Source organism: Trypanosoma theileri (genome assembly GCF_002087225.1).
Source record: "Trypanosoma theileri isolate Edinburgh chromosome Unknown TM35_Tth_6_V1, whole genome shotgun sequence".
Taxonomy (NCBI): Eukaryota; Euglenozoa; class Kinetoplastea; order Trypanosomatida; family Trypanosomatidae; genus Trypanosoma; species Trypanosoma theileri.
This window is the reverse complement of record NW_021639848.1, coordinates 139,070-162,932: the sequence shown is the minus strand read 5'-3', so window position 1 is coordinate 162,932 and position 23,863 is coordinate 139,070. Positions and strand designations below refer to the sequence as shown.

At 38.6% G+C, this 23,863-nt stretch overlaps 11 protein-coding genes across 11 annotated transcripts; all 11 read left to right on the top strand.

Moving 5' to 3' along the window:
* Positions 1–90: 90 nt before the first annotated feature.
* On the top strand, positions 91–489 carry TM35_000061560 (uncharacterized protein; the record flags this gene model as incomplete). The annotated part of the gene is made up of 1 exon (XM_029023193.1): positions 91–489. The coding sequence occupies one exon, from the start codon at positions 91–93 to the stop codon at positions 487–489; it is 399 nt and encodes a 132-aa protein (XP_028885217.1).
* Positions 490–741: 252 nt separating this feature from the next.
* TM35_000061550 (putative paraflagellar rod component par4) lies at positions 742–2,484 on the top strand (the record flags this gene model as incomplete). Its single annotated transcript, XM_029023192.1, has 1 exon — positions 742–2,484. One exon carries the CDS (start codon positions 742–744, stop codon positions 2,482–2,484), a length of 1,743 nt encoding a protein of 580 aa, XP_028885216.1.
* A 602-nt stretch (positions 2,485–3,086) lies between these two features.
* On the top strand, positions 3,087–5,621 carry TM35_000061540 (uncharacterized protein; the record flags this gene model as incomplete). Its single annotated transcript, XM_029023191.1, has 1 exon — positions 3,087–5,621. The coding sequence occupies one exon, from the start codon at positions 3,087–3,089 to the stop codon at positions 5,619–5,621; it is 2,535 nt and encodes an 844-aa protein (XP_028885215.1).
* Positions 5,622–6,261: 640 nt separating this feature from the next.
* On the top strand, positions 6,262–8,769 carry TM35_000061530 (major vault protein; the record flags this gene model as incomplete). The annotated part of the gene is made up of 1 exon (XM_029023190.1): positions 6,262–8,769. The coding sequence occupies one exon, from the start codon at positions 6,262–6,264 to the stop codon at positions 8,767–8,769; it is 2,508 nt and encodes an 835-aa protein (XP_028885214.1).
* A 1,117-nt stretch (positions 8,770–9,886) lies between these two features.
* On the top strand, positions 9,887–10,420 carry TM35_000061520 (uncharacterized protein; the record flags this gene model as incomplete). Its single annotated transcript, XM_029023189.1, has 1 exon — positions 9,887–10,420. One exon carries the CDS (start codon positions 9,887–9,889, stop codon positions 10,418–10,420), a length of 534 nt encoding a protein of 177 aa, XP_028885213.1.
* Positions 10,421–11,794: 1,374 nt separating this feature from the next.
* On the top strand, positions 11,795–13,015 carry TM35_000061510 (putative protein kinase; the record flags this gene model as incomplete). The annotated part of the gene is made up of 1 exon (XM_029023188.1): positions 11,795–13,015. One exon carries the CDS (start codon positions 11,795–11,797, stop codon positions 13,013–13,015), a length of 1,221 nt encoding a protein of 406 aa, XP_028885212.1.
* Positions 13,016–14,084: 1,069 nt separating this feature from the next.
* On the top strand, positions 14,085–16,013 carry TM35_000061500 (putative nucleolar RNA helicase II; the record flags this gene model as incomplete). The annotated part of the gene is made up of 1 exon (XM_029023187.1): positions 14,085–16,013. The coding sequence occupies one exon, from the start codon at positions 14,085–14,087 to the stop codon at positions 16,011–16,013; it is 1,929 nt and encodes a 642-aa protein (XP_028885211.1).
* Positions 16,014–16,828: 815 nt separating this feature from the next.
* Positions 16,829–17,530, top strand: TM35_000061490 (uncharacterized protein; the record flags this gene model as incomplete). Its single annotated transcript, XM_029023186.1, has 1 exon — positions 16,829–17,530. The coding sequence occupies one exon, from the start codon at positions 16,829–16,831 to the stop codon at positions 17,528–17,530; it is 702 nt and encodes a 233-aa protein (XP_028885210.1).
* A 528-nt stretch (positions 17,531–18,058) lies between these two features.
* Positions 18,059–19,348, top strand: TM35_000061480 (uncharacterized protein; the record flags this gene model as incomplete). Its single annotated transcript, XM_029023185.1, has 1 exon — positions 18,059–19,348. The coding sequence occupies one exon, from the start codon at positions 18,059–18,061 to the stop codon at positions 19,346–19,348; it is 1,290 nt and encodes a 429-aa protein (XP_028885209.1).
* Positions 19,349–19,888: 540 nt separating this feature from the next.
* TM35_000061470 (uncharacterized protein) lies at positions 19,889–20,326 on the top strand (the record flags this gene model as incomplete). Its single annotated transcript, XM_029023184.1, has 1 exon — positions 19,889–20,326. The coding sequence occupies one exon, from the start codon at positions 19,889–19,891 to the stop codon at positions 20,324–20,326; it is 438 nt and encodes a 145-aa protein (XP_028885208.1).
* A 1,379-nt stretch (positions 20,327–21,705) lies between these two features.
* TM35_000061460 (putative phosphoprotein phosphatase) lies at positions 21,706–23,616 on the top strand (the record flags this gene model as incomplete). Its single annotated transcript, XM_029023183.1, has 1 exon — positions 21,706–23,616. The coding sequence occupies one exon, from the start codon at positions 21,706–21,708 to the stop codon at positions 23,614–23,616; it is 1,911 nt and encodes a 636-aa protein (XP_028885207.1).
* Positions 23,617–23,863: the final 247 nt, after the last annotated feature.

The window sequence follows — 23,863 nt, the reverse complement described above, 5'->3', positions numbered from 1 at the left end:
TATATATATATATATATATATATATATATATATATATCGTGTGGTGTTTAACGGTGTTATATTAAAGACAATCTTATGAAAGCTACATAGATGACAAGCGAAGACCACAAGTATGAGAACTCTGATAAAAGAGGTGTATCTTGGATTTCTTCTATTGGTGGTATTTCTCCATCTGAGTATTTATCATCAGTTAACACCAGCCTAGAAACGGTTGTGAGCAGGATAGAGGCAGGATTTTTGATAGACACGCTGGAAGTTGATGTACGTGAGTTATGCATAGATATTAATCGATTGGTCGACCACATAAAATTAAGTGGTATGTACTGCTCTGCCGAAACGTATAGCAATCTGCTTACTACTTTGGAACGCTTGCGTACGGCTGTAGCTCAAATGCGAAGGTGTAAGGGAGAAATGCGAATGACTGCGTCTACGTCATTCTACACGTACAAAATAAGAACACCTCCTTTACCTAGTGATTTGCAGTTGTGATAGACAAACGTATAGAGAACAAAAAAAAGTTTTAGTTGGGGTAATTACATCTTTAACTTAAGTTTTGTATAGCATGACTTTGTTGAAATATATATATATATATATATATATATATATAAAGAAAATGCCTTCAATATCTATCATTTTACTCTTTTTTTCTTTTTTTTTTTACTTTTTCGTTTTTTTTTTTTTTTTTTTTTTTTTTTTTTTTTTACCTTCTGATTTTATTTTTCAAGAAGAACACAGAAGGAAATGGCTCCAAAAAAAGGCAAGAAGAAGGGAGGTAAGAAGCAAGAAAGTGCTGAAATACTCCGTCTTCAACAGCTTCGCACCCAGGAAAATGAAGCAGAAGAGATTCAGAAACGTGAGAATGATCGACGTGACCGAGAGGAACAGGAGGAACGTATTATTTTGTGGAAAGAGGAAAACGTTCGCATTATTCGAGAGAAAGATGGAAAGGTTAAAGAACTTATGATGAAAGTGGAGCAACTCACTACATCTCTTCACGATGAACGTGCTGCGTCAGAAAGCCAAGTGGAGCAACTTGTTCTCATGAGAGATTCTCTGTTAAACGAAGTAAGTTTGCTTCGAGTGGAGATTGAGGATAAGCAAAAATTACTTTTGCAGGAACGACAAAATGCAGAGTTGAAGCTTCGCAGTGTACGAGAAGAAGCTGAAAAGAATATCAGAGCTCTTGAAGATGAGATGGAGGAGCTGAGGACAGAGTTAAGCGTTACCAAGACAGAACATGCAGAGTATCGGGAAAGGATGGAAATAACAATGGATGCAAAGGAAGCAGAAATACGGGAACAGGTGTCCATGATTGGGAATCTTGAACGAGAGTTAGAAAAGGCACTTGCAATGAACCATTCTCTACAAGAAGTTGTAGAATCCCGTGAAGCAGATGACAGAAAAAATGTTACTTTAATGCAAATGCTTAATGCACAACTGGATGAAAATAAACGGCGATATGAAGATCACCTAGATGAGGAACGAAAACGTGCAAACATGACAAAGGAAGAACTTTTGCAACTAGAGACGAAGTGTGCCCGTTTGCAAGATGAGATTGAGGCTCTTAAAAAGGAAAATATGGACATTAAACTTGAATCTGATGGAGTATTACGGGAATATAAGCTACAACTTGAGCAGGTTAAACACGATTCTGAGTACCTTTCTTCTGAACTTCGAACATTACATGAGAAGAACGCCTTAGAGAGCGAGGCTACGCAGAATGCCAAAGCCACTCTGGAGGAAGAATTGCAGACAACGCTAGTGGAACTCGAGGCTAACCAAAAGCGAATGGAAGAACTGGAAACTTTGCTGCGACGCAAGGAGCGAGAAAATTTTGATAAGATTACTTTTTTGAATGCCCAAATCTCAAATAACCGTACTGTTATGTCGCAGTTACAACAGAAACTTCTTCACGAACGACAATTACATGAAACGGAACTCTCACGAACAACGGATGAGGCAAAAGAAAAAGAAAAACAATTGGACACGGTTCGACACACTTTTATACAAAGCCAAGACGGTGCAAAGGAGCGGGAAGCTCAACTCCTTTCGGAAATAGCAGCTCTTAAGGCAACGACATTTCATTTACAAGCCTCACTCAAGGATCGGCAGAATAATCTTGATATCATGACGGCATCAAAGGATGAGGAAATTAAACGACTCTCCAATCTCTTGGATGCTCATTTTATTCCGCATCGCAAAACTATTGAAGATGGAACCACAACGAACGAGGGGACTATTGCAATTTTAAGTGACAAGATTGGTGAACTAACGAGGGAGATTGAATTGAAAGATCAAGTGGCCCTAGAGAACGAAACACATATGAAGGCCCGTATCGCGAACCAGGAAGAAATGATTGAGGCACTCCGAGAGGATCTGCGGGTTGCAGAGGCCAGGCGACGTGAGGAGGTACGATCTGTCGAAGATGAAGTTTCACGATTGAAGAAAACGCTTGAGATTCACTTTATTCCATACGAGTTGTAGAAAAAAAAAAAAAAGATAGGGTTGGTGGTGGAATACGATATTCATACATTTGCATGTAAACAATGAAGAAAAAAAAAAAAAAAAAGAGTGAATACACCATATATACAGAACAAAAAAGCAAAAGAAAGAAAAAAAAAGAGGTAGAGAATCAGTGTAGAGCAAATCAATGGAAAAAAAAAATAGTAGGGGGATAAAGTGGAATGAGAGAGATGCATATATATATGTATATATATATATATATATATATATATATATTATGTATGTATCTATTTATGTATGTATGTATCTATTTATGTATGTATTTTCTATCTCCGAATGAGGTGCCTCCAGCTGAGTGTTATTCTACTGTGGATGGTACAAATGTAACTGTGTTGCCTTACGCGAAGTGTAACTCTTTTTTTTTATTGTTTGTCTTGCCCAATGTTCTTGTTCATTTTTTTTTTTTTGTTGTTGTTGTTCTCTTTCCTTTTTTTTTTTTGAATTGCTTGATATTACCACATATATATGTTCTTTTTTCCACCCTTATTGCCTCATCTTTTTTTTTTCTTTTTTTCTCATTTTTTTTGGTTTTTGTTGATGTTAGTTTTCTTTTCTAGAGACGAATGGCGAGTGAGTCACCGTCAAATGAGTGGGAAACCCCAACAGCGGCCGGTGCTGTTCCACCAACTGGTGTCTATGGCGCCAGTCGCATTCCTGGCACGTATCTCAAGACAATGACGGGTGTACAAAGAGGAGAGGAACTCTTTCATCGTCCAGAGTTGGAACGTCCTTGGCGAACAACAAGTGCACAAAAGCATGCAATGGCATTAGCCTTAAAAGAAAAAGAGATTGAGGAACTTATACGGAAATGTTCATCCTTACGAACACAGCTCGGAAATGCGAAACATGATTCCAAGTACTTGGAGTACGCTGTGAATGAAAAGGCCAAGAGTCAAATAGCAGAGATGCAAAAAGAGATGGATCAACTAAAGGAATCATTAGCGACTGAAAAGAAAGAAAAAGAGGAATTGAAAATATCTACAGAGCATCAAATTCGCTTACTAAGGACACAACAAGAAAAGGATTTAACACATCTACGTAATGAGACACGTTTGTTAAATACTAGATGCGAAGAACTTACTAGAATCTATCAGCAACAAGTAGATGATGTTAAAAAAGCGGCAGCACGAGAACTGGAACATGTAGAGAAATTATGTAATGGTAGAGCAGAAGAAATGGTAAATGAGTTAAGAGCTGCACGTGAAAATCATAAAGCAGCGGAGGAACGTAGTGCAGCAGAAGTGGCAGCCTCTAAAAATCTTCTTCATCGCATTGAAACTGATTATAAGGAACGTATTCGCGCAGCTGAAGAACGTGTAGACGAAGTACGTACAAGATTAGAAGCAGAGAACAAAAAACTTGGAGAAGAACTTACTGCCGCCCGAAAAGATTCTCGTCATGCCACAGAGCAGCTATCTGTGGCTCTTGCGAACCAGGAAGATATACTGGTACATTTTAAACAATGGGATGCGTATATTCTTCGCATGTTGGATGCTTTCTACACTAAATTTATGGAAACTGCACCGGAACAGGCTGTAGAGCCACATGACCCAGAGTTGATTGAGGCACCTTCATTGTACGGCCCAAGAACTCTTCTGGAAGATCCTATGGCAAAGGTGACATTGGAACGAATTGTACATCGTCTCATTCAATTAAAACACACAAAACTTGATGAAATTCAACGTCCATCTAATGAAGAACCAAATTTGGGAGCTGTATTTGATGATTTGAGTATGAAACAAGAACGTCTTTCAAGGGCATTTAGGGAAATTGAAGAGAAGTGTTTAGAGACGAAGCAGTTTCTTAATAGAACTCTATCACGTCTTTATTTTTTCAGTGATGACCTTGAAGATGCGGTGGGAAATATGGGATCTGTTGAACCCCCACAAAAGAATGTCATATTTGTATGTTTAGGTGTTTTTAAAGGAAATCATTTGTGGGCTGAAGATGAGGAAACAGCACGAGCTTCTGTAGCTCTTATGAATACGGCGATACGACCCAAAATGGTGGAATATGGAGGTTATGAATGTTTCAGTGATGGTACATCCATGCTTTTAGCCTTTGATGACCCTATTGCTGCTTGTCGTTTTGGTGTAGAGTCACAATCATGGTTAATGAATTTACCTTGGCCAAAATCCCTTTTACGAGTTCCTTGGGGTATGGAAGAGTATAGTATAGATAATACCTTGTTATTTCGTGGGTTACGTCTATCCATGGCTATTCATACAGGTGATACGTTTGTGGAGCCAAGTGGTATACCATCTGGGGATTCATATCGTTGTCATTATTATGGTCGGGCGGTTTCTCAAGTTATTCACGCCTGTTCCTTGGCACAAGGAGGACAAGTTATTGTGACAGAGTCTGTATGGGATCTTTGTGCTCCTCGACAACATGAACTGGGTGCTTGTGTTATGCGTGAATTGGGAAAGTATCCTATTGTTTCCTTCAATAAGGAAAAGAATTCGTATGAGGATGAACCCTTGTTTTTACATCAAATTTTACCGCAACGGTTAAAAGACCGTATGTTTAAAGAAATCGTTGTAGATGAGGCGACCCATGTATTATCTATTGCAAAAATGCGACGATCTATTTTATCGGTTGAGATTGAGGGTGTAGAGAGACGTCGTTCATCTCTCAAAGAAATCATCAATTTAGCAGATGAGGAACTCATGTCGGTGGATCGTTGTATTCACGCCCTTATGCAAAAATCTCGGGAGGTAAAATCATACTTTCACTTACTTCCACCTACCGAAATGGTAACACAGATGGATGATTTATATGCTCTCATGGAAAAGATTGCAGCTCGAGCCTCCGATTTACGGGGTGATCTTCGTAGTATGGATCACATGCATGAGGAATTGGCCGTACAGACAAGAGGCTTGAGAGAGTACTGCTCACATCATGCGTCTGCAGCATCTCGTGAGGAGGAACTGCAGCTTCGAGCAGAATTAATGCAATCACACTTTGAAGTACGAATGCGTGAGATTGGTCAACAACACATAGAACAAATAGAGCGGCTTCAACGAGAACTGCGTGAGCGTGATCAATTGATCCAAAAACTCTTTAGGGAGTTGCAGCATTCTCAAAAACAGTCCTAAGGTTTCTCATTATTTTTTAAAAGAATACACAAGAAAAAGAAAAAAAAAACGAAAAGAAGAAAAAAAAATTTTTTTTTCTTTTTTTCATCTTTTATGTTTCTGATGAGATGGTAAGGGGAGCTCTTGAGAAAGCATTACCAACTCCCTGAAGATGATAGATTTCTCTACTTGTTTTTTTTTTTTTTTCTTTTATCATTATTATTTTGTTTTTGTTTTTTTTTTTTTTTTACACTAGATTTTCTTCCCGGATACTTTGTCATGATTGTGACATTGGAAGAAGCCATTTTTCTCAAGCCTTTCTTTTTCTTTTTTCTTGTAGGACAGAAAATAGTTTCTTCATATATTATTTTTATGTTCTACTTTTTCCCTATTTTCCTTAAAACATAGTTTATTTGCTTTTCTTTTTATTTTATTTTTTCCATTGTTTTGTTTCTTCTTATTCAAGCAAATAATAAAAGAAGAAAAAAAAAACAGAAGCATTATTATCATCATCAACAACAAAGAAAGAAAAGAAGGGCAACAACAACAAAAAAAAAAAAGCTCACGTTATCTGCACGAATAATAGATACATACATATCCGTATATATACGTATACATATATATACGTGCACACATTATATACAGTCTAAAAAAAAAAAAAATGGGGGATATCATACGTATAAAGAGACACTATTATGTTCATTTATTGGACAATAACACGAATGTAACACGATGTATTGTGGGTCCATTAGTGTATACACGTAAAGAACACGAGAGATGTCTTTTTGATCCACTACCTTGTATTGTTATACCTCCACGATGTTACTGTGTGGTTCAAAACCCTTGTGTACGTGATAAATCTGGGAAACCGCGTTTAGATGGAAATAATAGTGTCATGTTGCGTATGGGGGTAGAAGAAATACGTTTCGAACAGGAACCATTTCCTCTAGAACCTGGTGAAATTCTTAAACAGGAAAATGATGAATGGTTATTTAAATTAAAAGCCATCCCCATTAATAAGGGTTATCACGTTCGCTGCATTTGTGATTTTAAAGACAGTGAACGTGGATTGGTGCGAGCTGGTATGGAATGGATGGAAGAAGGTCCAAAAACATATATTCCACGTGTTGAAGTTAAAATTATTCGAGAAGTAGACGCCTACACTATTATTCCAAATACAGCATTACATCTTCAAGCCTTGGTTGATTTTAAGGATCGTAATGGCATTGATCGAAGTGCCGGTGATTTATGGATGCATAGAACCGTTGGCGCTTACCTTCCTGCAGTGGAGGAACAACTCTTAAGTATTGTGGAGGGTATTATACTAACAGAGACAAAAGCTATTCATCTTGAAGCTCGTCGTACATTTACAGATGTGTATGGTAAGATTCGAAAAGCAGGAGAACAATGGTTAATTACAAAAGATGACGCCCCTGTACATATTCCTGATGTACATGAGAAACTTATTACTACTGTACAGGCTGTTGTTTTGACTGGCAAAGAATACTGTATCATTGTGAATCCTGTTGGAAAGGATGGATTAAATCAATTTGGTAAACAAGATGTACGTAGAGGCGAATGTAGTTTCTTCCTTCACCCAGGAGAGAAATTAACAGGTCTACAATCGGTAAAAGTTATTGGCGAAGATGAAGCGCTACTACTTCAAGCTATAAAAAGTTTTGAAGAAAATGGTCTCAGACGTAGGGCTGGGGAAACATGGTTATTACGTGGTGTTGCGGAATACGCCCCAGATCTCAATGTTCGTGTACTGGAGCAACGAAGTGTGATTCCATTAGATAAGAATGAAGGGATATACGTAATGGACACCAGAACTGGAGTGGTACGGGCAGTGATAGGGAGTCCATACATGTTAAATGAACATGAGGTGTTATGGGAAAAGCATCTCTCCACAGAAGTGGAGGAATTGCTGGCCTCTCCTAATGGATGTAGTAAGCAAATAGGATTAAATGATAAATTTGTAAGTTCACGTGTTAAGCATCATATTGTTCGCTTTAACGTTCAACATAACGCGGCAGTACAAATATATGACTATAAACAGAAAAAACCACGTGTAGTACTTGGTCCAAATTTGGTGATTCTCTCTCCTGAAGAAGAATTCACCGTCCTTTCACTTAGTGGAGGAAAACCCAAAAAACCTAATACATTGCAATGCCTTCAATTATTTTTGGGACCCCGTTTTTCAAGTGATACAGTTATTGTAGAAACATCTGATCATGCTAGTTTACAACTTAACTTATCCTATAATTGGTACTTTGATGTGGATCGTAAAAACCCGGATGCCAAAATATTTTCTGTACCAGATTTTGTGGGTGATTGTTGTAAAACGATTGCCTCACGTGTTCGAGGAGCCGTGGCCGCGGAAGATTTTGATTCCTTTCATCGCAACTCGGCAAAAATTATTCGTGAGGCGGTCTTTGGTTGTGATCAAAGTGGTGAAATTAAAGATGTCCTTCGCTTCGCTGCCAATAATCTGGTGGTAACAAACATTGATATTCAATCCGTTGAGCCAACAGATGCCAAGACGAGGGATAGTTTACAAAAGTCTGTTCAACTTGCCATTGAAATTACTACAAAGTCTCAGGAGGCAGCGGCACGCCATGGAAAAGAGCGAAAAGATCAGGAGGCAAAAGGAAAATTAGAGCGACAGAAATTATTGGATAAAATTGAAGTCGAGCGAGCAAAGACAAAGTGGTTGGAACTGCAAGCGAAAAGTGAGGCCGTTCAAGCAAGTGGTCAATCCGTCGCAGAGGCAAAAGCGAAAGCAGAATCACTATTGATCGAAGTAGAATCCGAGTTGAAGCAGGCACAGATACGGGCAAAGGCATACCGAATAACGGCAGAATCCGAGCTGAAAAAGCAAAAACAAAAGTATGATCTTGAATTGGAATTTGCAAAGAGACAGAATGAACTGGAGATTACGAAAGCACGACAAGTGGCAGAAGCAGAAACAGAACGGATTCGACGAATGGTAAATGCTATTGGACGTGAGACCATTGTGGCAATTGCACAGGCTGGACCGGAATTACAGGCGAAGCTGCTGGGAGGATTGGGTTTGAAGGGATATCTTATTACGGACGGGAAATCTCCTGTTAATTTGTTTAATACCGCCCAGAGTATGCTTGGTGGCTCATCAAAGGAACATTCGTAGTGTTGTGGATTTTTTTTTTTTGTTGTTATTGTTGTTTTTGCTGTTGCTGAGTCTTTACTTACCAAAGGGACAGGAAGGGAGAGAAACAGAGGATGAAAGGTTGTGTGTGTGCGTGCGTGTACAAATATATATATATATATATATATATATATATATATCGAGAGAGATAAAAAAGAAAAAAAGATAGTAAAATGAAAAAGAAAAAAAAATGCAGTAGGTGTAACGGCAGCATCTTGACTCCAAATTTGGAATGGAGAGAAGTTATCATTTGCATGCGAAGACGAGTGGTTGAAATAAGACATGCAAATATGGAGGACATAAAGTATGGGTTTAGTTGAGAAGCTTTTCAAAAAAAAAAAAAAACAAGAGTAGCTTGATAACGGTAAGGAATACTTACTTGTACATATTGGATATTGAGAGGATAGGGATGTTTTTCGTTTTTTTTTTTTTTTTTTTTAAGGAGAGAGAAAGAGAGAAAGGGGTGCATAAATTTTTAGTCTCAATATTTTGGCCATGGGATGATTCTATCACAGTTTTGCAATAATGATTTAGGGAGGTGAGACGATACGATATATTCGGATATGTGTGTACGTGATATGGATATAATATGGTTCCACCAGTTTTTTTTCTTTTCATATTTTCTTTTTATTTATTTGCTTTCTTTCTTATTAACATACTTTGATGCGGTATTATCTTCCCACCTATACTCCCCCTCCCCTCCTCCTTTTTTTTTTTTGAACTTTTGCTTTCTCTCTTTTTAAGCTCCAAATCAGGGCGTCTTTCTTGAAAGTAATGGTAAATACTACCCCCCCTTTTTTTCCTTCTTTCTTTCTTTTTTCCTTTCTTTATATATATATATATATATATATATATTGATTTCCATTCGTCTATACTCTTTTTTATTCTCTCTCTCTTTCTCTCCCTCTCTCTCTCTTTCTCTCCCTCTCTCTCTCTTTCTCTCCCTCTCTCTCTCTTTCTCTCCCTCTTTCTCTCCCTCTCTCTCTCTTTCTCTCCCTCTCTCTCTCTTTCAGTCCTTCTGGTTGGTGCACACCTGTCGCCCTCCCTCATTTTCCTCTTCTGTTGCTGTTCTGCTCAGAGGGTGTGAGGAGTGGGACATATGGATGAGCGGAGCAGCCAGGGCAGCTTCGTGGACCATGGACTGGAGGCCGAGGTAAACAAACAGTCGCGGCCGCAGTGGAACGTGGAGCTCACAGACCCAAATATGTCTAACCGCTACGGAAGTAGTGGCCCCAGTAGTAGCAACAGTAATAATGATGATGAGGATGACAATAATAATGATGATCATGACTACCGCAAGAAAAAACATGATGGGAGGAGGAGAGACTCTTCCCTCAATAGATGTCGTCCATACGGAATGACAAACAGGCGGAGGGTTGGAGTGCAGTATAGACATTTACTGCTAGCGAACAGACGGTTAGAAGTTATGAATGCCACACTTGAGAAGATGAATAAGACTCTGATGGAGTCTAATCGCTTGCTCGTCCATCACAACAGTGCGTTAGTGGATGCTGTTACCACTCTCACACGAAAACAGGATAAAGCAGTTCTTGCGACAGAAGAACTGAGGTTGCAGGTGCAGGAAATAAAAACAGCTGTACAATTACTTATCCAAAAAAGTGACAAGTCGTGAAAAGAAGAAGAAAAAGAAAAAAAAAGTGAGAGTGGGCTTGATATGATATTGCAACCTGATCAGCTGTGAATCACACACATGCCGGATGCGTCTCACGTATTCTGACCAAAAAAAAAAAAAAAAAGATCAACAGAAAACAACAAAAACCACAAGAGAGGGAAGAACAACAACAACAACAACAAGAAGAGGAACAACAACAAATGAAAAGGAGCGAAATCGATTACGAAAACAAAAGCAACAACCATAATAATAAAGAGAATTATTTCTCTTTTCTTTTTTTACTCTTTCTATCTCTCTCTCTTTTTTTTTTTTTACACACATGTGTACTCCCTTTAGCTTTGGTTTTCTGCTAATGAGGTTCTTTTCTTTTTCTTCTCTTTTTTTTTGGTGGAATTATTTTTTTCATACATGTGTGTTATTCTCACATGACATGTACGTATAATTCCGCTCCCCACAGTTAAGTGGTATCAGTGGATAGGAACATACACCCAAATAGAAAAGAGTCAAGAAAGTAACACAGAGGAAAAAGAAAGAAAAAAAAAAATGGCGAAGCTGGCAGAGTTTAATATTAATGCCGATATGACAAAAGATATGCAAGAGGAAGCCCGCAACCTCGTCATTCAGGCATTTGAAACGGAGTCTCTTGAAAGCGCAGTGGCATCTTTTGTGAAGCGTGAGTTTCAGAAAAAGTACAAGGGAATTTGGCATTGTGCTGTTGGAAAGAACTTTGGCTCCTACGTAACACACGAAACGAAAGGCTATATTTACATCACATGGGGTCAATTATCTATTCTCCTTTGGAAAACTGTGACGTAAATAATGATTCCTATTCCATTTTTATTTCTTTTCTTTTGTGTCCTTGTGTGTGTGTGTTTGGGTCTGTGCGTATGTGTGTTTGTGTCTATTGTGAAGAGGGAGAAGGAAGAGGGTGAAAATGTCTGTGTGTGTGTGTGGAAAGCATTTCACCCTCTCTTTCTCTCTTTCTTTTTTTTCTTTGTTTCTTCCTGAGAGATGAGAGAGAGAGAGAGAAGGCCTAGAGCGATGTACAGATGGAGGTACGGATGGGGAGGGAGAGGGATTCTTGATGTTCACTCCCCACTCTTTTTTTTTTCTGTTTGTGTGTTTGTTTTGTATTTATCTTTTTTGTCTGCGTTTTTCTGTGGTCTATTAACTAACCTGTTTCTTTGTCATCGTTAGTGATGATACGGAGTGTACACCGATATTGACACAAACCTACACTGAATGAAATTTATTCCTTTCTTTTTTCTTTTTTTCTTTTTTTCTTTTCCTTTTTCTTTTTCTCCTTTTCTACTATTACTACTCTTTTATGGTTAAAGAAAATCATCGGGAAGATTTACGACTTCTCTCTTGCGTATGTCACTTTTTCCCTTCCGTGAGGAACGTCACATTGACCAGCTGTATGAGACAGATGACATTTATGACTTTATTGGGCGTGGGACATTTGCCTCTGTTTTCAAGGCCGTGAGTCTCGTAGATGGGGAAAGTATCCGAAAAGGAGAAGTCGTTGCACTCAAGGTATTTAATAAGCGTGATCTTACCTCTGAAAAGATGCGCCTTGATGTCATTAATGAAGTGGAAGTACTTCGGCGCATTAAGCACGCAAATTGTTTGCGTCTCCTGGATTATTTTCATACCCCACTTCATGTCGTTATTGTAACCAATCATGTAGATGGTACAGAACTCTTTAAAGCTCTACGCGATACCGTTTTCTCTGAACAGCAAGTGCGGTCAGTGGTACAGCAATTGCTAGAGGCCTTGGATTACTTACACAGTGAGGTGGTAGTGGTACATCGTGATGTTAAGCCTGAAAATATATTAGTCACACCCATGGAAGATGGTCAATATCATGTGACGCTGGTGGATTTTGGTCTCGCAAGGGCATTTACACGGAAAACAGCCCCTCGTCCTCGTTTAGGCGGTGGACGGTTTTCTTCTATTTCTATGCATGACCCGAGACGATCCTCCTCTGTGGAGTCTTTGGATTCTCACTGCGACAGTCCTCTCATTGCTACTCCGTGTGGAACTTTAAATTACGCCGCCCCAGAAACTGTGAAGAGTCTTACGCAAAGCAGTCAACTTTCCACTACAGCAGATCTTCTTCCTCGAATGGATGTGTATGCAGTAGGGGCTATTTTATATGTTATGTTAGGTGGGAAATTACCGTTTCATCACTCTGGGAATAAAATGCAACTAGTAAAGGAAATGGAAGCCGGACCATTATTCGCCGAACCTCGATGGACGAATGTTCCACCAGAGGCGATTGAGTTAACAAGGGCTCTCTTACATTTTGACCCAACCAAACGACCACGAGCAAGAGAAGCTCTTCAATTCCTATGGTTTCGCACTGAAGCTGATGATGATCACAACCCTGTGGTGATGGAAGATACTTGGCCAATGCCAGTAAATGAACTTGTGGGAGATCGAGAATATGTCAGACGGGCATTTGATGCTATGAAACAACCAGAAAACTCATTATATGATAATACTAGTACACCTGTGGGTGGTCGTTGTATTAGTGTTCCCTTTGGCATGCAACGCTCCTCTGCGACCTCATACTTTAAATATTGTTCGTAGATCGGGAAAACCGTCACAGTTGGTCTACCCTATATGTATCGTGTCATCCAAACACACAGAGCAGTTTAGGTGTATATCTATACATATATATATAAATATATTTGTATTTATATTTATATTTATATATATTTATATTTATATTGATATTGATATATATATATGTATGTGTGTGTGTGTACATATATGGAGACAAATATATCTACAGGTGCAATGGATGCACCGAAAGCAAAAAAAAAAAAAAATGGAAAAAAGAAAACAAAACAAGGCAAAATAAGAATATATATTATATTATATATATAATATATATAACAAAGAAGAGAAGAAAGACAAAGAAAGAAACAAGCTCCTGAATATGCCATCATTTCTTGATACCCCATTTTTTCCCCTCCTTTACCTCTTTCCCTTCGTACTCACGCGTCCCACAGATGCAGGTACAAAGACACACTTCATCATTGATGGTAAACATACGACGTTGCTAATACACACTTGCTTGTTTTGGGCAAGTTTTTTTTTTCTCTCTCTCTCTCTCTCTCTTCAAGAGCAATTTTTTCCTTCCATCTTTCCTTTTTCTTGTGTGGTTGCTATAGGTATCTGTGTGTACTTCTCTTATTGCGGGTACGAAATAGGAAAGAGGAGGGTTTTCATTTTTTTTTTTTATTCACTACCTGCTCTCTGCCATTTATTTTATATTTTTTTTCTTCATTTTTTTTTCTCTATATGTACTAGTTCTACATATATATATATATGTTTTACGTATATAAATATATTTTATTGATTTCTGTATATACATACATAGATATATGTATATATGTTTATTTGTTTATTTTGTTTTTCTCTACTGTTTCTATCTTTTTTTTTTTTATCCTTGTTGACGGTTTGTGTGTATTTGGGTTTTTTTTTTGTTCTTGGGGTGTAAAAGTAACACAAAACAGCACAGAAATACACGTATACATATACGTATAGTATAGTATAGTATATATATATTTATATATACATATATAGAAACGCAGCGCGTAAAAGAGTATTGAAGGAAATAAAGTAAAAAAAAAAAAGAAATCAAGAAAAAAAAATGTCTCGACAGAGAAGTGAGGAACAAGAGCGAAATGGCAGCAGCGAGTTCAGAAAGGAAAAGCGTCCTCGCACTGAAACAACAGAAGGTGAGGCTACTGCTGAAGCTGAAGTGCCAAACAACGGCTCTGCCGCAACGGGTCGCCCCTTCTCCGAATTTGACATCTCTGCAGAGACGGTGAAAGCTTTGAAAAGCCAAGGTATTGAATCACTCTTTCCTGTTCAGGCCCTCACTTTTGAGGCTATTATGAAGGGTGTTGACGTCCTTGTTCAGGCCCGCACAGGCAGTGGCAAAACTCTTGCCTTTGGTATTCCCATTGTGGAGAAACTTACAAAGATGGAAGAACCGTTGGCGCGTGGTCGTGGTCCTGCTGCTGTCGTCTTTTGTCCTACGAGGGAATTGGCAATTCAAGTACGTGATGTGATTGCTGGGATCAGCCATGGTTTTGTGGTGGCCGCACTTTACGGTGGTGTGGCCTACACAACTCAGGAACGGGTTTTATACAATGGTGTTGATGTTGTGGTGGCTACACCTGGTCGTGCGAAGGATTTTCTTGAAAAAGGGACGTTACGCTTTGATCGAGTGAAAATCGCTTGTCTTGATGAGGCAGATCATATGCTTGATATTGGATTTAAGGATGATATTGAGCTTCTTCTGCAAAAGGTGGCAGAACAGAATGGTTCCTTGACGGAAAAACCAAATCATCAAACCCTTTTGTTTTCCGCCACTGTCCCAGATTGGGTACATACATGCTCTTTTATTTCAAAGAAAAAGGAGTTTATTGATATGGTTGGACAAGGTACTATGCGTACTGCAAACACTATTAAATTTTACCGTCGCAAATGTAACTTTAGCGAGGTCTCTTCCATGTTGGCGGATTTGGTAAAGGTATATAGTGGACGCCATGGACGCACACTCGTTTTCACCAATACCAAGAAAGACTGTCATGATTTATCTATTAATAACAGTAAATTGGATTCTCAGTGCCTTCATGGTGATATGCAGCAAGAACAACGTGAAAGTACCATGAAAAGCTTTCGTGAAAACAAGTTCAGCGTTCTTATTGCAACAGATGTTGCCGCACGTGGGTTAGATCTCCCCATGGTGGATCTTGTTATTCAATGTGCACCCCCTACAGATATTGATGCCTTTATTCACCGTGCTGGTAGAACTGGACGTGCGGGTCGCAAAGGTGTCTGTGTGCTGCTCCATCAACCAAAGGATGAGTATGTTGTAGAACGCATTGAGCGACATGCCAAGATTAAGTTTGAAGTACTTCCTGCCCCGACCCGTGATGAAATTCTCAAGGCGGTAGCGAGAGATGCCGCAGAGGATTTGGCGCGAGTGGAACGTAATGCCACTGATCTCTTTATGGAACAGGCTGCGGAATTGTTGAAGGATGCGGACCCAACGGAAATACTTGCCTCTGCCCTGGCTGTGATGAGCGGTTATACCACCAGTATCACGAAACGTGGTCTCATTACTGGAGCAAAGGGTTCTGCAACCATTCAAATGCTGGGACAACGTACCTTACCTATTCCTGTCTTCTGCAGTATTCTCCGTAATAATCTCGGGGATAATCTCTTTACACGCTGCAGAGATATCACCCTCCTACAAGACGCCCCAGGATGTGTGTTTGATGTACCAGAGGAGTCCGTCAATCAGATCTTATCCATTCCCATTCGTGGTATGGAGTTAAGCGTCATTGAAGCCCTACCCCCCATTATTGCACGAGAACTCAACAGCGGTTCTCGCGGCGGTGGTGGTGGTGGTTATGGTGGTGGAGGCCGTGGTGGACGCGGCGGTGGTGGTTATCGCAATGGCGGTGGTGGTGGTGGTTATCGCAATGGCGGCGGTGGTGGTTATGGTAATGGTGGTGGTCGTGGTGGTAATGGTGGTGGTTATCGCGGCACTAACAGACGTTATTGAGAAGAGATAACACTATCACCATATATGTGCGGGAGGGAAGACAAAGGAAAGTAGGTATGTAATGCGAAATATAACATAAAAATAAGTACATCGTCTACGTATATATATATATATATATATATATATTCTTGAAGTGAAATCATAAAACAAGGAAAGTCACGTTCTAAGCAAAAAAAAAAGTCTCTGCTGTAATCTAATTTACTTTCTCCTCGTTTAATGAAATATATATATATATATATATATATATATTTATAAAAAAAAAAAGAAAGAAAGAAGAAAAAAAAACTATAGATAACTAATTTAATTACGCTTAATGTTGACAAAGAAAAGAAAAGAAAAAGAAAATAACAAAAAAAAAGGAATAAGAAGAAAATTCTATAAGGAAAAATTACATAATGGAATTAAGTGTTTCATGGGCAACGGTCGGTCGCGGTAGCCGAAAAAAAAGAAAAAAAAGAAGAAGAAATGAAAAAAAAAAAAAACAGAAATAAGTTGACTACTACCAGCAGAAAGTTCCCTATGAGACGCTTCCTGTTGTTTCCTTTCTTCCCCTCTTCCCTTCTTTTTTCTTTTTCTCTCTATCTCTCTTTTTTTTTCTCTTCTTCTTTATTTATTTACCCATCTCTCTCTCTCTCTGTCTCTTTCCTTTTCTCTCTGCGTGTTGTATATATGCGTATGTGTGTCTTATCATATTTTTAATGGACTTTTTTCTCCTCTTTTGTTTTTTTTTTTTTTTTTGTTTTTCTTTCTTTATCTGTGTGAAAAACAAATAATTCTTTTGCTTATTCCTCAGTAGGGAGAGAGCACTTAGAACGATGGCTGGTCGTTTTCGCGGTGCCGTGGGCAAATTGTCAAAGCCAAAGACAAGCCGAGCGGCGCGTAAGGCCCGCGGTAAACGCACAGTGGCGTTAGTCAAGCGGGCACCCAAACTCTCTGAAGAAAATCTGCAAAAACGCATTGCCGAACTCACCGGCATCACCACCGCAACGACTGCTAATAGTGGTGACTGTAGTAATACAGCAGATGGAAAAAAGGAACATTCAGAACAGACAAAGAGTAAAAAGAGCCGTGAGAAGCCAGAACGTTCATCCTCATCTAATAAGAAAGAGAAACCACGTCAGCCCGCTGGTACGGTGGAACTCGCCAAGAGTCGAGTTGTTCCAATGGGAAAAAGTAAACACGAAGGTAAAAGTGAAGATCACGCAGAGGCAGGGAATACATCTACGGCCGCTGGTGTGGGACTGCGGCTCTTACACCGTGCCGTGCGTAGTCAATCCCACAATCGACTGTTGCCTCATCAAAACCGACACGATTACGAATACCGTTTACGCACAGTGGCTACTACAGGTGTGGTGCGGCTCTTTAATTCTCTCGCACAGGCACGTAAGGCCGCGGGAGCTGTAGAGGCGCAGGAGAAACATCTCACAGCTGATAAGGCGTTAGAGAAGAAACAAGTCGCCACGAAGGAGGCTTTCCTCGCAGCCCTGCGACAGCCACGTGCGATGGACAGATATTGAAATGAGATTCGTTCTTTTTTGTTGTTGTTGTTGTTGTTTTTTATAGTAAAAGAAGAAAAAGAAAGAAAAAAGAAGAAAGAAAGAAAGAAAGAAAAAAAAAAAAGAAGGAAAAACAAAGCACAAAAAAGAAAAGAGAAAGAAAGGAAGAAAAAGCAGAATGAGAAAAGAGTGGAGTTTTTGTGTACCAACGATTAAAAAGCAAGAGAAGGGAAAAGAGCCACAAGAGCAAGAAATAAAAAGGAGAAGTAAGAAAGTGGCAAAAAAGAAAAAAAAAAAAAACATATTCTCTTGCTAACAAACGCTTATGGCAAACTAAGGAAATAATAAAATCAACTGGTTGGTCTGCTCTCTTTCTTTGGTTTTTTTCTTTTGTTTTTTCTTGTATTCCCGATTTTTGTTTCCCCCACCTTTTTTTCTGTATATGTATTTCTCTTTTCTTCTTTTTTTTTTTCTTTCTTTGATTTGTCGCACCAAACACATATATATATATAAGTACGACCCAAAACACAAAGAGGAAAAAAAAAAAAAATGGTGAAAAAGAAGGAGAAGATACCACCACCTGGGACCCCTAGAGATCCAACAACTAATTTCTTCACCAGAAGGAAATGGAAGGCTTTACTTGCTTCCCCTATTATGGAGTTGCAAGGGAGAAACCTTATTCCACGTGGGGCCTTAATTATTGGTACAGCACTTATGAAGACTCGACATGTTGTGCGTCTAGATCTCTCGCAAAATCATATTGGAGATGATGGAGCAGTAACAATGGCTGAAGTTCTCAGGAAGAATGAAAGTATTCAACACCTCAATTTATCTCAAAACGATATCACAGATGTAGGTGGTATAGCTTTGGCAAGTGCTTTTATTCCAAATGTTAACCCCAATGGACAACCTGGTCAATGGAACCGTACACTCTTTACGCTTGTATTAGCAGGGAATCAACTAGGTGATGCTACTTTAGTAGCGATGAGCAAAGCCGCTGCATGTCACCGGGATCTCAGTAGAGTGGATCTCAGTTGGAATAATGTTGGTCCAATGGGAACAAAAGGTCTAATGCGATCTATGCAACGTAATCCTCTCTGTTCATACAATCTTATGGCAAATCACATTGGGGATGAAGGTACTACTTACTTATGTGAGGCTTTAAAACACTATGGTGGAAAAGGAACCACTGTACTTAATTTATTTCGTAATGATGTTCGTCATAGAGGTTGTAAAGCAGTGGGTCAACTCCTTGAAAACAATGAATTTATTCTAGATGTATGTCTTCATAGCAATACCCTTGGACTAAAAGGGACACAAGTACTTTGTCATCATTTCTTGGCCGCACCAAATCGTGTACGTTATCTTAATATTGCCAACTGTATGCTTGGTGATGATGGTGCATTGGAAGTGGCACATCTCATCGCAGCTAATCCACCTTTATTGGAACGACTCAATATAGCGGAAAACGGTATCACCGATGAGGGTGGAGTAGCAATTATGAAAGCCTTATTAAAGAATACGGCACTTATCATGGTTAATTGTGGGGAAAATACATTTGGGGCAAAGACTGTAGAGTGCACATTAGAAGTGATTCAAACGGCAACCGTGTTGAAGTTGTTGGATTTTACAAAATCACTCAGTTCTACGGAAATGCGGCGAACACTTGCGTATTCTGCAAATGAGGCAAATGGTATTCGTGTGGAAGTGGGGGATGTGCAGGAGGAGTCACTTGATGACATTTTGCAGAAAACAGCAGAACACATGCAAATCATCCTTGAAAATGAAGCAGAAAAGGCAAAGAACAAGAAGTATAGAAGAAAATCAAAAAAAGAGTGAAATCAAAAAAAAAAAAATTATTTTTATTTTCAGTGTTTTTATTTTGATCTTTTTATATTGTTCTTTCGCTATATATATCTGCCTTTATATATATATATCTCCTTTTAGATGTTGTTCGATTTTATTATCTGTATCGAATAACTCATGTACACAAGCAAACAAACAAAGGGATCTGGATCCCTAGTGCTGTATAAAAGTCGTTGGAGCAAAAAAAAAAAAAAAAGAAAAAAAAAGACGGATGAGAACAGAGGACTAGGAGCAAAAAGAAAAAGAAAAAAAAAAGAAATGTGAGTGAAGTTTCATACACCTTATTGTTTTATATTCTGCATCTTGTAACTGTAATTGGTTTCCATTCTCTTCTTCTTTAGTGTATTCACACACGCACACACACAAACACAGGAGAGCTCGGCTCATTACTGAAGCTCAGAAGAAACCTCATCAACAACAAGAAGAAGAATAAATAAACCAATAAGAAAGAAAAAGAAAAAAAAAAAACACAGACATACGAAAAAAAAAAAAAAAATAAAATAAAAATAAAAAATGACGGCTATTGTTATTAAGGAACCGAATCTAAAGAAAATGATGGCAGAGCAGCAGCAGATCTTATCAACGCTGCCAACACCACCAAGCCCAAGAGAGATTTACTTATCCGCACCGGTTCCTCCACTCACCAGTGTGTACCACTCGCGTGGCCCCGTCGAGGCGATTGAAGATATCAAACCCCAACAAGAAAAGAGTTGTGTTGGTAAGAGTACGATGAAAAGTGGGGAATCCCCGCTGCTCTCGGAGTTATTAAGTGAACCATCGCGGTTGAATCTCGAAGTGGAGAAGACACTCTCGCTGGCCTGCGAGGTGTTAACACATGCACGCACTCACGCAGCTCCACTGAGTGGTGATGCGAGAGATACATTGGCAAGAATTGCGGAATTGAGCACATGCTATCCTGCCCTACCACCACCACCAACAACAACTGCATAATCTCTCTTTGTGTGTATTTTATATATGTGTCTGTGGAAGCTGTGAAAAATGTATAAAATATCTTTTTTTTTTCTCTTTCTCTCTGTCGGTGTGTGTTTGTTGATTGTGTGTATTTATATATTTTTTTCTTCTTTTTTTTTTCGTTGTTGTTCTTCTTCCCTTTTTTTTGTGATTCTGTGTGAGGAGTGGATCCTACGTTGCCGAGTGAAGGAGTGAAGGAAGAGGGAAGAGGAGAGAGAGAGAAGAAGAAACGAAAGAAATAAAAAAAAAGAGAAAAAAAAAACGAAAAACGAAAAAAGAAATAAAATAATGGAAAACGGAATATAATGTATTTCTGTGCAAAAAAAAGGAAAAAAAAAAAACTTTTTTTTTTCTCTTGTTGCTATTACTCTTCTTTTTAATTTTTCGTTTTTTTTTTTTTTTTTTTTTTTTTTATTATATCTTGGTTTTCCTTTTTTTTTTGCTTTTCTAAAACTCCTTTTCTATCTATTTGCATCTATATTGATCTTTTTTCTCTTGCTTGATTGCAAAACAGAAGAGGTATACACATATACACATAAACAGATACAGATATATACATAGGGGAAAAAAAAGAACACAGAGACAGTTTTGTACGTGGATTGGTCTGTAAAGAAAAATGTGTGTGTCCCCATATCTATCTTTATGTGTATATACACATATATATATATATATATATATACATTTATGTATATCATTTGGAAAACTACCCCTCTTCTTTATATATGTACAGAAATATAAATACCCGTGCATAAATGAGTTTGCGTGCATTTATTGATGGGTCTTCCTTTATTTATAGTTTTCCTTTTTTTTCTTTTTTTTCTTGTCTTCTGTTTTTTTAATTCGATGCCTCTTTTTTATTGTATTTTTTTTTGTTGTTGTTGTTGTTTATTTCTTTTTTTTTTCTTTCTTTCTTTCTTTCTTTCCATTTATTTTTTTTTCTTTCATTAAATTTCTTTTTTAATTGTTTGGAGTGGAATTGGTCAAATCTCTTTTTTTGTTTGTTTTTCCTAGTCGTCCCCTCCCGCGTGCCGACATTTCACGTGAAGAGAACATAAAGCGAATTCCCGCTAACCAAAAAAAGAAAAAAAGAAAAGAAAAAAAGGAACGATAAGGGAATAACAACAACTACTACAACTACAGCAACAACAACAAAGCAATAGAGTATAGCCCTAGTAATCAAAGAAAAGGAAGAAGAAGAAGAACAACAACAAGAAAGAAAGAAAAAAAATAGAAAAGAGACAGAGGAACAAAGAAAAGAAGGAAAAAAAAAAAAAAAGCCTGTCCCCCAAAGAAAAGAAGAAAGGAAAGAAAAAAAAAAACACCAATAATTAAGAAGAAGAACAAAACAAAAAAAAGAAATGGATCCACCGAATGTTCCCTCGTCTCCACAGGCACCGCCTGATCTCTCACCCATGGGTGTCAGTCCCTCTTTCCATGCGGATAATGTCATTACACTTGAAATGGCACAAGCCGTCACTATTAACCGCGAAAAGTTATCCGAATGGCATCATAAAATTCGTTCACGTCTTTTTCCACTCGTCTCGGGCTTTTTTGTTCGCTGCCGCGTGGAAGACTCCACAGATGGACGAGCACTTTACAAAGTGGGTCGTATAAAGACATTAAAACCCGATTGGTCGGTGGAACTGGATCTCATTACCACAGATGAGATCTTATCTGGGCGAAGTAATACCAATTATGATTGTATCAGTAATGCTAAACTCACAGCCGCGGAGTTTAATACCTTTATCTCAAAGGTGCCTCCAGAGTTACTCTCCAATGTATGCAATACGGTTTTTAAAATGGAAGAGCGTTTACGATTGATGGAAACTGTAATATTGGCAGAACCCGCCTTTCATGGAAAACGACGTGATGATAAACGTGGACATGAAAATCCACAAACTTCTCCTGCTGGAAATGTTCCAGAAAAGTACGTCTTTTCACAAAATGTACTTCTTTGCGAAGATGACTTTGCAAATCTCCCACAAACCGTAACGATTGTGGATTTATTACAAAATGCAGTTGGACAAAAAGGTGTGGCGGAACCGGATACACCACGTGCGGGAATGGCACCAGGCATGGGAACAAAACCCAGAGCCTTTGATGAGGCTGTGGCCAGTCACAGTACAATGTTGCAATTACAAGATATGCGAAATTATATGAATTCTCCCACACAACCACCAGTGGATGCGGCTCGTCTTATTGAAACTATAAGAAGAGCAGCCAATCCTCATCATAATGGATTTAACTATGAAAATCTTCCAGAGTTTTGTAAACTTGTGATTTCAGTATGTAATCAATGTCGTGAAGTGGTCGCTAAGGAACCATTGTTTGTACGACTAAAGTCTCCTATTACAGTTTTTGGAGATATTCATGGTAATTTTGCAGATATGGCTTACTTTTTGGAAAAAGTGGTGGCTTTTGATGACATTATGCTAAAATATACTACCACACATCTTCTTTTTCTTGGAGATTATGTGGATCGTGGTGCATTCTCGTTAGAATGTGTGATGTATTTATTTGCGTTAAAGGTCATTAACCCTTCCAAAGTTACTCTTTTACGTGGAAATCATGAATCCCCTGAGGTGAATGGGGATATGGATGTTTACGGATACAGTTCTTTCAAGTATCAGTGTCTGGATAAGTTTGGACGTGATCGTGGTATTGATGTTTGGGTGGCAGTAAATGAAGTCTTTCAGTTCCTTCCTGTAATTGCTGATATTGATAAAAAGATCTTCTGTGTACATGGTGGTCTTCCACAATACTCTGGCGGTGAAGATAAGCGACTGGAGATTCTCTCCGATCCCTCTTTTCCCCGCATTCCCGTAGTGCAATGTACAGATCCAACGAATGTAGCCCAACGCATGATGGTGAATGATTTACTTTGGTCTGATCCCGCTCCACCAAATCATCAATTGGATAAATATGGTTTTGGCCCTAATCCACGCGGGCCGGATATTAAAACATTCGGTTCTCGCGCTGTTGATATGTTTTGTGAACGCTACAACTATCAATACATCTTCCGTGCTCATCAAGAAAAAGCAGATGGACTTCGTCTTTCAGATAATGCCCGTGTGGTGACCATCTTCTCTACTTCCGATTACGCCGGTCATCAGAACGGCGCCGGCTGCATTTTAGTGGCCAATGGGAAAATACGAATGGCGATTAAGAAACCACAACGACAAGAGGCAAAAGAAGTCAAAGGACCTGTATCTCCACGTACATTGGGAAAGACGGTGCCCGGCTTTGTACCCCGACTGAAACGTATGTGAGAATGAAAGAAAAAAAAAAAAAGAAAGGAAAGGAAAGGAAAGGTGAATGCTTACCACGTTACGTGAAGATATATATATATATATATATATATATATATATATATCTGTGTGAATGTACGCTAGTGTGTGTGTGGACATCATTTTATTTTTTGTTTGTTTGTTTTTCCACACCAAATGACACGCAATCACAAAAAAAAAAAAAAAAAAAAAAAAAAAAAAAAAAAAAAAGGTATACAAAGGTGTATGG